Genomic DNA, 12838 nt, shown 5'->3' on the forward strand with positions numbered 1-12838 from the left:
TTTTTAAGGTTTCTGCCTGGGTGTCATATTTGAGAAGACCTTTAGCACATAATCATTTACTTATATTTTCATTTGAAGTTTGGCTTCATTTTCTGCATTAAAAAACTAGGATGGCATGTGCATATTCTCCCTTCCCACACTCACGGCAGACATTGCTAACGGAATGTGCCGCTCATTCTTTATTAGCCATTTTATTAGCCATTAGACTTACCTGGGCCTCTTCTACCAAACAATAAAGTTTCATGTAGCATAAAACTCATTCGCTATTCTTGATTTACAGTAGTTTATATTAAAAAAAAAAACATTCCTATAAGCCACCTTATGTACTTTCTTGGACAAGACGGAGCATCAGTAAATTGAGAGATAGACTGATCTACTAGCATATTAACAACATTGGTCAGGCACCACTAAGAGCAGATGACTGCTATTAATATTTCACAGACCAGAAAAGAAATTGAGAAGGATCTTTTTTTTTTTTTTTTAAATTGGGCAGCTTCCAGTTTAAAAAGGAAGTCAGTATGATTCAAATGATGATATCCCTCAAACGACAACATCACTCTTCCATCGAAGGGGATCCAAAGCAATTCTTCAGATGGATACATTTCCTTTTGGCCTCTGGCTTCTACTGGATAGGCTAGTGTTTGGGTGTCTGAGTGTTTGTGGAGGAGTCCAAACACCTAGGTATTCAGAACCATGCCAGACTCATGGGAGGATGCAAACGGGAGATGAGCATCTCTGCACAATTATCCAGAAACAGGAAGCAGTGATTCATGAATTAGAAACAGTAACTACAAGTCTTTAGGGAGCAAAAAATTCTTCATCCGGATTCGAGAAACTGAAAGTAAAGGGAACGTGGTCCATGGACCCTAGAAGTAAATTATCAGGATTATGGCATTTGTGACTCACGGAGATTTTTCTTTGACCTTCAGTTTGGCTCATTCTCTTCCTTCTTCCTCTTGTAACCTACCAGCCTCCTATTTAACACACAGTATGCTGATGCCTATCAGGATTTCCCGTCTTGCTTTTCTTAGAATGGCAAACAAAGGGGCAATGCAGTTGGAGAGATCATAAAATTTAAAGGAAATACTTTTTTAAAATATGCATTCTATCGTTATTTTCAAGGTTTAATTTATATTATTGGTTCCTGAAAGGAAACGCCTAGACCACCTCTAAAAGCTTCTCTCTAGCTGGTATCTGCCACTGTGCTGCTCACCGAAGATGAGTGGCTGGCGGCTCTGATGTTATCGATGGTGATACCACAGCGTAAAGTAGGAAGAAATAAATGGGACTGGGCTTCATTGGTTTAACCTCTAGAAGAATCATGGGGCTAAGAAGAGAGGTTGTGGGAGGGGATCAATAGTTGACAAATGAAAAGAGTCTCGGTCAGTTGGAAAGGACATTTATTTTCCCATGACGTAGCAGAATAAATCACTAGTAGAATCCCACATCTCAGGATTGTCTTTTGCAAAATAACGCTCTCTGTTTTTCTTCACCTAAAATCTTTGAGTACTACAGTACAAAGTTTTTTTCTATGGTGAGTAGTCAGGGAAATAGAAACACGCCACCTAAATCGATGCTGGGAGGGAAGCAAATCTATCATTGCCGTCATTGTCCTGATGAAGTACTTCTGCGACATGTAAAGTACGTGGAACAGTGCTAGGTATCGGGGAATCTGCTTACCACAATGCGATTCCTGCTGCCACCAAGTTGTTTTCCCCCAGTAAGGGAGATGATAGCCCAGTAGTAACATGTCGTCTCTATGTTCTTTTTTATTGAGAGATTTATCTGAAAGCATTATGTTTCTCTCGCTTATTCTTTATGTAAGTCAAACTTATCTTTCACATGAAGAGGACTCTTAGTTGCAGAGAGTATAAATCTATTTGAGCTATTTCTTGGTTTATTCTGCACTGGCCATTCCCACTCTCTGTCCGTCCAAAGTCATTTTGGCTGGTGGCTAGTGTTGGCACTGTGCTGCTCTGTGCTCTGGGCTGCTGAGCCCTGGGGACTTATTCTCTTGGACTATCTTGTTGATTGACTTCTGGTTGCGTTTGGCAGTGGGAGGCGCTGTCAGTTATGAATGAGGGCAAGAAGAGAGCAAGATCTGGATGTTCATTTCTTCCCTCTGTTCTTCTTTGAGTAGTGGCTGCATTCTTTTGACCACCGCTCCCAACAGGCTACGCAGCCCTTTCTTTGCTACTCCAGCTCCCACTGGCTGTCAGCATACTCTCTCTTTCCTTATCTCTTTAGCTGATGCTGGGGATGGCTTCCAGCTCTTGTGCATCTATGCGTGCGTCACAGTTATTTGTCGGCTTTCAATGTGGCAACAAACAACTGCAAAATTTCAGCAGCTTAAAATGATAGACTTCTGCTTTTGGCTCGTGTAACATGAGGGCTCTGGGTCAGCTGTGGCTCAGATCCTGGGTCTTTTCATTCTAGATCTCTGGCTGAAAAGACATGATGTTTTCATGATAGAGGACAGAAACTCAAGGGAGAGCCCAACCCAAAGCCTGCAATTACACGTAAAGCTTCTGCTTGGATAGGGCAAAGGTCAAGTCTACTCATATCCCAGTGGCCAAAGCATGTAACTTGACTATGTCTAAAGTCAAACAAGTAGGGACATATGCTTTTCCCACAGGATTCTTGGACTGAGTGATCTCTGTTTTCTGCTGGGACTCTGACTGATACAGTTATCTCTAGGGGAAAAAAAGGACATTTATTATGATGATATATAGAGTAGTCTTAACCCAAAGGCAGAGATTGCAGCCTGCCCTGGAAATAAACCAGAATGGGAGACTTAAGTACTCTCAGGACTTGCCTTTTCTCTTCTCTGTTCCCTTCTGTCTGCTTCTCTCTTTCTCATTCTGTAGGATAGCTTCATTTGCTTCTTTACCTGTATGTCGGAAAACATCATGGACAATGGTCTTCAAGGGTAATATTCCACAATGAACTGTCTCTTGGTCCTAACTCCAAATTCCTAGAGAAGTCTTCTGACTGGCCCAGTGTGCAAGAGATGCTCATTCCCAGTGCTGCTGAAACAATCCGACAGGCAAGGTCATGTTGTACAAAATAGCTGCCTGGATCCAGCAATGTCACTAGGTCGATTTTGCCAAAATAAAATCATTAGGAAAAGAAGGGGCTGGCAAGATCACTCAATAGGTGCCCACTACATCTGGACAACATTTTCGTTGAAAGTTTTCCTTTTGTCATGATAATTTTGTTAAATAGCTTTTATTAATTAAGTAAAATTAGTTTACTTTTGTTTTGTGCAATATCGATTCTCTACTTGAAAGAAATCTGGGCTTTATATTATGAATATTATGAGGACTATTATCCTTTGTTTTTTAAAATCTTTGATTTTCTTTATTCAAGACACTATGTCTACGTTTAAATTTTTTTCTCAAATGCAGAAAGGAAGAATACACCTTAAGTAGACATCTCTCTGAAGACACCTGAGAAGTCCAGCTAGCACTCTACCTGGATACACAGCTTTGAGCCTCGTAATGAAAGTTTTCACTGAGATACCAGGTTTGGAGATGGAGTTTGAAGAAAACAATGAAGTCTAATTATTTGCACTAACTTTGGCATAGCTACAATGTATAAAAGTATTGGTAGTAAAATAAAAAAATAAAAAAGTGTTGTGCTTTAAGGTTCTTGTCATCCCTTAGTGTTCGCAATCTATGTGATACTTACTTTCACCTCAACACCACTATGAGCCAGGCATATGACTTCATTTTGCAGATTAAAAAAACCCCAAGCTCAGAGAGGTTTAGTAATTGGTTCAAGTTCACACAGTGGCAAATTCAAGTCATAAACCCCAGTTACACTAACTCTAAACTCTGTGCTTCTTTGTAAAGTAGCTAGGATGATACTGGACCCATAGGAGGCATGGGTAGACATTAACTCTCTTTCTCTGGAAACACTCGTTTACTTCTCTAATACTATGATTTGTATGGTTCTTTCAGAGAGTGAGGGAGTGGGAATGTGCTAATGACAGGCCCTACTTGCCACGTGAGATGCCACAGGGGCTCTGAGAGTGAGTTGGCTTCCTAGATTCTATTGTGAGTGGGATTTTCTTAATTAAGCTTTGTTATATATTCTTTGACACAGCAAGTTCTGCAAAACTGTTTTATGTTTCAGGAACTAGAATCATTCTACACTCTATTTGTCATAGGGTAGATGATGGAGAGAAGGCAGAGGGCATCCCATTATATGCATTGTCCCAGCGTATCCCATTTTTGAGTTCACATCAAGCCATACACTAATTCCTACATGGTTGGTTCAGGAAATGTTCTTAGTGTATTTTTATTCCAGTCAAGAGTTATGTCTATACATAAGATATAATGCTTTATGTATTAGTTACTATGCTGTACGTGATTACAACTGCCTAAAGGTTATTCACACATACGCACACATACACATATATATGGATAAAGATGAGAAGGAAAATAGAAGAATAAATAGATTTATCAGGGATGGAATTATGGTAGCATTTTTCTTAATTTTAAAAATTTGGGTATTTGAAAGTGATTTATTAAATTAAAAAAGGAAACAATAACAAATGCATTGTAATGCTTCAACTAACCAGAATACACCAAAGGGAGCATCATGGAAAACTGAAGAAGACATTTGTAATCATTTAAAACTCCAAAACATATTACTATATCTCTGCCAGGATACACAAGAAGTTCATACTATGATTTTCCTCTTGAGATGGGAAAGGTTGGCTATAGAAAAGGGGTAGGAGACAGGTCTTGCACTGTCTACTGTGTCGGTAAATTGGGAATTACAAATCCTTGTAAGTGGATTACTAACAAAAAAATGAAATAGAAAACAGATAGACTTCTTCCCTGTCTCAGTAGGTGAAGTAGAATTAGCATGACTCTTAAATTGTTGTTTCATTCCCTTTTAAGAATTTTCCATCACTATTTTATATAGGTCATTCTTAAAACCAATTTTTCAAGTAAATAACTTCCTATGTTATCTTTGAATGCAACTCATCACGTATATACCACTTAAAAGGCAATGGCTTTATCTGGGCATTGTGGGACATTCAAATTAAGTTCAGAATGTAATCTCTGGCTTTCCCAGATTTTCTTTCTAGGACACATGAAGAAGTATAAATAATAAGACAAGCTAAAAATGTGTGCACAGAATTATTACTGCAATGTCTCGCATAGACTGAAAGACACAATTTAAACAGACAGAGATCAGAGTGGGCTCGAGTCCACAGAGAAGATTTTATGCAACGTTTGTATTTGTCAGGTCAAGTTTAGGTGCAGTAACAAATCCATCCTAATAATTTAGTGACTTCAAGAGGGATATATTGGTTTCTTTCTTTTTTTTCTTTAAAGATTTTGTTTATTTGAGAGAGAGAATGTGAGAGAGAGAGAGTGAGAGAGCTCGCACGAGTGCACAAAAGGGGGAGAGGCAGAGGGAGAGGGAGAAGCAGACTCTCTGCTGAGTGGGGAGCCTGACATGGGGCTTGATCTCAGGACTCCCGGATCATGACTCGAACCAAAGGCAGACACTTAACCGACTGAGCCACCCAGGCACCCCTTTGTTGGTTTATTTTTTAGGTAGCAATCCAGGGTGGGCTTTTTGTTAGCTGGGTGCCTCTACTCCACGGTGGGAAAGGCACTCGGACTAGCAGTCACTTTGCCTCCTTCATTTACTGTATCTCAGGACCCTCAGGTCATCTCTCTGAGACAGCCAAAAGGCAGAGAGCACAGAGATGCCTGAGTGTACTTTTATTTGAGTCTATTCCTGGAATGAACATATCCCTTCCTCCCATATTCCATTAACTGTAACTACTGCACAAGAGGCAGGGGCATGCAATCTAGTTGGCCGGCCACATACTTGACCTTCTAGTGCAATGGGAGAAAGAGGAAGGTCCATGCTGGTGAGAGCTGACCGCTGCTATCACAAATGTGGGGGACATTAATGATTGGGAAGGATAAAAAAGAACGAATGGCTTTACCCAGGCAAAAGGGACAATAACAACCATGCTGTTAACCCTCATCAGGCCTCCATTTCTTTATCTAAGAAAGAAAACTTAGTCTAGATGATTTCTAAAATTATTTTCAGCTTTTATGTTTCTGTGGTTCTGGGAGTTAGCATTCAATGGGTATTGTGTTCAGCTGTGGTAAGGTGTTCATGTTGGAAACGGTGCATGATAACTCTTGTGTGGGTAGAGTGGGTCTTGACTAATCCTCGTATTGTGCTCAAAATTTTTAAAAAAATCAAGTCACAGATATTGATCGAGTAACCACTCCATACCAGACACCTTGAGCCAGGTGCTGTGGAGGGCACAAAGGAATTAATTTATTCTTTTCCAGAATAGATACTGGAATACATACTATTTATGAAGGAGCCGAGCTGGATGAAGAAAGGGGAAGATTAGAAATGAAGCAGAAGAGGTTAAATGCCCAGGATTCCAAACCTCACGGTATGGGGTAGAGGAGGAAGGCAAATATGAAATGATCTTTTATCTTCTATAAGATTTTTGTGAAGAAAAATATCTCTAATAAGAGCTTGTTTCCCTATGATCTGTCGCTTACAATTGAACATATTACGTTTCCATTCATTGAAAGTTCTGATTAATTAAGCTGGGGTTAACTATAGTTTTACTGTAAGTAAAAATGCATGACTCCATTCTCTATTTTATAGACCAATTAATTTAAGATTCTTTATAAGGTAAAATTGGACCTTCAGACAATTAAAGTATTTCACACAATTTACCTAGTTCTATGAAAATATATTTTCAGGTGTTATAATCGTTGGAAAATTCTGCCAAATGTGGCATTTTACTGCTGTTAATTCTTAGCCAGTCATACCTCTAATATATCCCAGAACTCTTATCTTTGGATTTAATTGTTCTATCCTGACTTTATTTTCCTACAGTGGTTAGTTTTTAAAAATTTTATGTTCAAAGGGAAATTATAACCCTGAAGGTTTTGGAGGGAGAGCATTTCATGTTTTGTTTGCCTTCTGCATCATGTCTTGTTATACATTCACTGTAATTATTTTTGTTTTGTCTTGAATATCTGTTTCAATTTACTTTTCTTATGTAACACAAAACCTGAGATGAGGAGTCAGGAGACCCGCGTTTCATTTGGGTTTGCCACGTACTACTGGGCATGTTCTTTACTGTATGGTACCTTGGTCTACTTGTCTGTCAAATAGAAGATGGGCTGGTTGTGCTCTCTTTGCAATATTATTCTTCTACATCTTTTTTTAAAAGATTTTATTTATTTATTCGACAGAGAGAGAGACAGCCAGTGAGAGAGGGAACACAAGCAGGGGGAGTGGGAGAGGAAGAGGCAGGCTCCCAGCGGAGGAGCCTGATGCGGGGCTCGATCCCAGGGATCACGCCCTGAGACGAAGGCAGACGCTTAATGACTGAGCCACCCAGGCGCCCCTACTCTTCTATATCTTAATATTGGCTTGACCACTTTTTATTTGATTATCAATCTGTTACTTTAATTTTTGTTGTTGAAAGGGTCTATTCCTTTAATTTTTTTTTTTTTTGAAAGTATTTTCAGAAGCTTACTTGAACCAGCCTAACCTCGTTTGCTTATTAAGATGTAGATTCCTATAGTCAATGATCTTGTAGTAGCATTGCCTGGTGACAGATGGTAGCTACACTCATGGCGAGCATAACATAATGTATAGAGAAGTTGAATCACTATGTTGCACACCTGAGACTAATGTAACGTTGTGTGTCAACTATACGTCAATAAAAATTTTAAAGGTTAAAGGAAAAGATGTAGATTTCCAATAAAAAGTGTATAATCCTTGTAGCACATTCACTAAATCAGACTTTCTAGGGAAATATTTCTCTTAGTCGTTAAATGTGTATACAGGTCACATGGGGATCTTGTTAAAAAGGCAAACTCCTAAGTCGGTGTGTCTGGGGCCAGGACCTGAGATGCTGCATTTCTAAAAAGCTTAGACGTAGCCCTGCTGATCTGCCCACCACACTCTGAACAGCGGGGCTCTCAAAGCTGTGACTTGAGCTCCAACCCAGCAGAACCATGTCTTGAATGAAGACAGAATTAGCCAGACTGTGAAATGTTTAAAATGTAGCCATCACGCCTAAAATGTAGCATGCAGCATTTGAGTCATAGAAAGTAAAGAAGAAAGGGGTTGCAGAGTAAAGATGAAAGACTACAATGCGGTATGTGTCAGGGGCTCTTACGCGGGGTCAGATCAGAGAACTACACCCTTTGTTGCTGTTATTCAAATCATGAGAATGCATTGAAATTCCAAGTGCCAAGCAGTAAGAAGAAAATTGTTCCCTATTTACTGATTGCTGCTTTGCTGCATGCTGTCCACAGGCTCTTTCTCGCATTTCCCTTCCCCAGATTTTACAGAGTCTGTGGCTGGCGTGATCACATTGTTCTTAGTCATGGAAATATGGTCTCTTTCCTGATTCAATGTGATGAGTAAAAAGATTGTTTCTGCTGAGGGTGAAAAGGTCTTCAAACTAGTTTGCTTTCTAGTAAGCAGCAAGCCTGGAGAGCTCCTGGAAAGATGCCTAACATCTCCCTGAAGATTAAATTTTTGCTAAGCTTTTTTTTTTTTAGCTTAAAATTTTTTTATTGAAGTATAATTGACATATAACATTATAGTAGTTTCAGGTGTACAATGAATAAATTTTCATTTTTAAAAGTGTCTATTCTTTAACTTTTGAAGAATTTGTAATTGAGTGTAAAGTTAGCTTACACGAATGTCCTTTCCCTCAACTGCAATATTCAAAGGCAAAAATGGTTTTGTAGAAATGTATATGCATTTGCATGTTTAAATGGGATCTGATTTATATTGTGCCAAGTACCATTACTGACAATTATGTAGTCTTTGAAATGAAATTATGACTTAAAAGTGTTATGTGGCATATGTTCTACTCCAATTAAAAAATATGCCTAGGGAAACTTTCTTTCTTTCTTTTTTTTTAAATTCCACAAACCCTGCTAAAATCTAAGAATTGTGTAAACGGATCTCCATTTTTACCCTTTGCATGGATATGTTTATGTCACTCAACATTTGAACATCAGAGCGTTCTTAATCATATTTCATGTTGCAATAATAATAATAATAATAATTAGTATCGATTACAATAGAAGTTCCCACTCATAGAGTTCTCACCAGGTGCCAGGCCACGGGCCAAGTACTTCATATGAATTATCCTTTCACTCTACATTCACATCTCCATAGCCAAGGTGCTTTGTTTAATACATACATAAGGAAAATCTTAATGCTCCCTTGGTGTTACACACACACGCACAAAACCCTTGTGAGAACAAAACCAAGAAGAGTCTTTAAAAAAAAAAAACACCCTGAAGTCATGTGACAGATTTAGCAAATTCTTTTTATTTACATAGAAATGTGTACACATACTTTCTCTGTACACAGAAAATTCTAAGTGTATATACATATATGGTTCCCACATATTTTACAATAAATAGTATTTTAATCTTGTTCCTAGAGGAAAATAAAAAGATGCTTCAAAATATTTCACACCAACCACAAAATTACAAAAGCACCTGAAGAACTCAGAGCAAAAGTTTCAAGCCTGTACTACCACACACTAAGCCTAGTACACTTTTTACAAAAGACTAACTCAAACACTGTACAGAGATCACCAGTAAACAGAAAGGAATGGAGATGCGAAATAGAGAGCAGAGCTGTTGGCTCTTCAAACAATGTAGTAAGAGCATGTTTGTTGGTTACACTGGTCTTCTTTCAGTTTAATGTTTTACTTCAACTGATATTTTACAGATAAGGGGGCAAGAGTGAACACATACTGTAGAAACAGTAACTATTCCATGAGTCTTACGAGTTCTGGAAACCTTATTCCTGGCCAGCCAGACCCTCCTTCTGTGCTGATGCAAAGATCATCCAGTTCTACGTTGCAGGATGCCCGTCTCCCCCCCTGGCCCGAGAAGATGGCAAAGACTCCGACTGTGAAGCCACATTAATTTGGAAGTGATTTCAAAAGCCTGGTGAGTCAGGTATCTTGGTTGTTAGCACTTAATAATAATCAATCATGGTTAAATATACTCTTTATTTCCACATAGAATTTGATCCCTCACTCAAATAATTAACTAAATGCAAAGAGGACTTCATCTGGGAGGCTAGAAATAATGAATCCATAATCCTGGAATTTTGTCAGTTCACTTCCAATTATTTTCCCTGTTCTTGCCTAGGGGACAATCACTTTCTTTCAATTTCAGAGTTGTTCTATGCGTGTATATAAACTCACACTATCAAATGAATAGAATGAGGTTACAGGTTGTAGGGTAGAATACAGATTTTACGGTATTTTTGGCAATCTCATGGCATTGAATTTGGCAAAAGAATCTAAAAACATCACGATCTTCATGTTTGTGATTGACTTAAAATATATTCAGATTCGCTCTCCCAATGCACCAATATTACTACTTGGAAGAGAATCGTAAAGATGGTGACCAACACAGGGCTAAGTGTTTAAGTCACATCCCACCCTAGCTCAGATAATAATGTGTTTAGTTCCACTGTGGCACTGTAACTGCACACATGAGTTTTGAAACAAATTTTACCCCTTCATCTCTCATATCAATAACAGCACAGATGTGGGGGGAAAGACAGTGATAAAAAAAAGAATTTGATGTCAGAAATGTGATTCATCTATCAAATGCAATCTTTTCAGTTACTTTACTGAATCTGCTATTTTTAAGGTAACCTTCCAAAACATATTTCAAAGGCAGGCTCATTTCAAGAGCAATGTTTATCACATGCATAAATCGGTTCTTTCTCGTTACATGTTGCTATCATTGATGCTGCTTTTAGAGAACCAACAATATTTCTAGGACTTAGCCATCCTACATGAAAGTGATGGCTTCATACACAGTCTGACTTTTTAGATTAAGGTATGACCGAAACAAACACATTTCACATTTACAGATGTTTCTTTTTGTTTCTTTCTTTCTCTCTTCCTTTTCTCTTTCTTTCTTTCTTCTTTCTTCTTCTTTTCTTTTTTTTTTTTTTTTTCGTTTTTTTAATTTGAAAACCTAATAGGGAACTAAGGCTCACTGCCAGAAACAAAAGGGATCCTTTACCGTGAAGAGTTGGGCTTGGTTCTTGGTCATTCTAATTAAATACATATTCACCCCTCATTTATATCACTGTGGAAAGATTCAGCCAGAAGATAAGTATGGAGTCTCACTATGGTAATTGTAGTCAGGACAGACTTTTTGCACAAGTTTATAATCAACACTGTAAAAGGCAATGTAAATGCAAATGACCTTGAAGGGTTTGGAGCACAACCAAGACACATGGCTCTGAGTCTGCTCCTGGTAGCAGATCTTCGATGGGTCAAAGTTGCACAGGGCAGTCTTCTTCGCCCGATCTGTTTTTTCATATTCAATGCGACAATTGAAAGATTTGGATTCCTTGGTCTCCAAGGTAGACTGCGGGGAAACTTCAAATTCCACCACTTTGGAGGGGGGTACCAGACTCACTGAAACATTGCCTAGGCCTGTGGAATTATGTCGGAAATAAACACTGAAGGTTCCATTTCCATGGTCAACAATTTTCCCTGTGATGAGGAGGTTGAGTTTAACAGTTTTGATGTTGGAATGGAAGTCACCCCACCCAAACATCTTCTTAAATTTTCCCGTCTTGACTATTGGCCTCCGTTTAGTTCTTGCCAATGGCTCCTGAAACTCCGTGACATTGGCCAGCCAATCCCAAAAGTTTTCCATGCTGTCCGCATACGCCAAGTGTCCTGGCTTTGGGACTGGAGACTGTTTGACAAACAGACGCAGAGGATTGATGATCCTTGAGTGCACCACGTTTCCGACCAACGTCCCGGGAGCATCTTTGTCTTCCCAGTCCAGCGCCTCTGTGGCATGCACCACCTTCTTACTGTCACAGAATAGCTGTTTGAAGAGAAGAAAGAGAAATATACTTGAGTTTAGGCTTTGAGCACACATACTAAAGCCAAAGCACAGGCGAAGTGCTTGTGGTATATTTCCAATCTTGATACACAGCATCTCACACACACAGCTGGGCTCAACAGTGTAAAGAGATGAGCATCTATTCAAGCAATGTAAAATCGTGAGTAAATTCAAATTAGGAAGAAAGTATTTTATTTAAAAGGGTTCATGTGGTTTTAGTCCTGCTTCCTAATCTTTACAATGTTATCTTTCCAGATTGGAGGAAGTAACATATTTTGGTACCTCATTTGACAAAAACCTTCAGTTTGTGAGGTCTTCTCTCTCAGGTAGAAAACAACTCCAGAAGGCTGAAGGTTTCTACCAAGAAGCTAGAGACCATCTGAATGTAAAATATTGATAAGTCTCTTAAGTACACTTGGAAATATTAAGAATATTATTACATTCCAAGGCTTATGTCAAGTAATTTCATAGCTTTTGCTATAATTTCATCTCAAACTCTGTAACAAAAAAGGAGTGTGAATAGTAATAGAAAGTTCTACAAAAGTTTTAGTTGAAAAAACAATTTCAAATTTTGTGGTCCTTACAGAAAAAGAAACAAATTGGAAATGTCTATTTTGAATTAATAACAAAATATAGATTATCCAATAAATTTTATTACAGCTGAATTATATACCCTGAAAGAATTGCTAAGAAAGGATGCAAATGTTTTATGGATTCCGCAGAATGTGGTTCAGATCACACCCACTGAAACATGGTCCTTTATCTGCATATGATTTTTCTTTTCATTCTTTTTGTAGTGTAAGAGTCCCCATAATTTCTAAAAATCATTTAGTTAAGCCAATATTGATTTTGAGGGAAAAGAATCATAATATATGAAACTGTTGCCTGGAGTGAATATTTAT

General features: G+C 38.4%; 1 protein-coding gene across 1 annotated transcript; it reads right to left on the bottom strand.

Annotated features, from left to right (window-relative positions):
• Nucleotides 1-11060: 11060 nt before the first annotated feature.
• Nucleotides 11061-12032, bottom strand: NXPH2 (neurexophilin 2). Its single transcript, XM_048213899.2, has one exon. The coding sequence runs from the start codon at nt 12030-12032 to the stop codon at nt 11175-11177; it is 858 nt and encodes a 285-aa protein (XP_048069856.2). The 3' UTR covers nt 11061-11174.
• Between the last annotated feature and the right edge of the window lie 806 nt (nt 12033-12838).

This window comes from Ursus arctos, unplaced genomic scaffold (genome assembly GCF_023065955.2).
Source record: "Ursus arctos isolate Adak ecotype North America unplaced genomic scaffold, UrsArc2.0 scaffold_1, whole genome shotgun sequence".
Taxonomy (NCBI): domain Eukaryota; kingdom Metazoa; phylum Chordata; class Mammalia; order Carnivora; family Ursidae; genus Ursus; species Ursus arctos.

Coding starts and splice junctions, on each gene's coding strand:
- NXPH2 (XM_048213899.2), bottom strand. CDS start 12,032: ATGCTGTGTATCAAGATTGGAAATATACCACAAGCACTTCGCCTGTGC.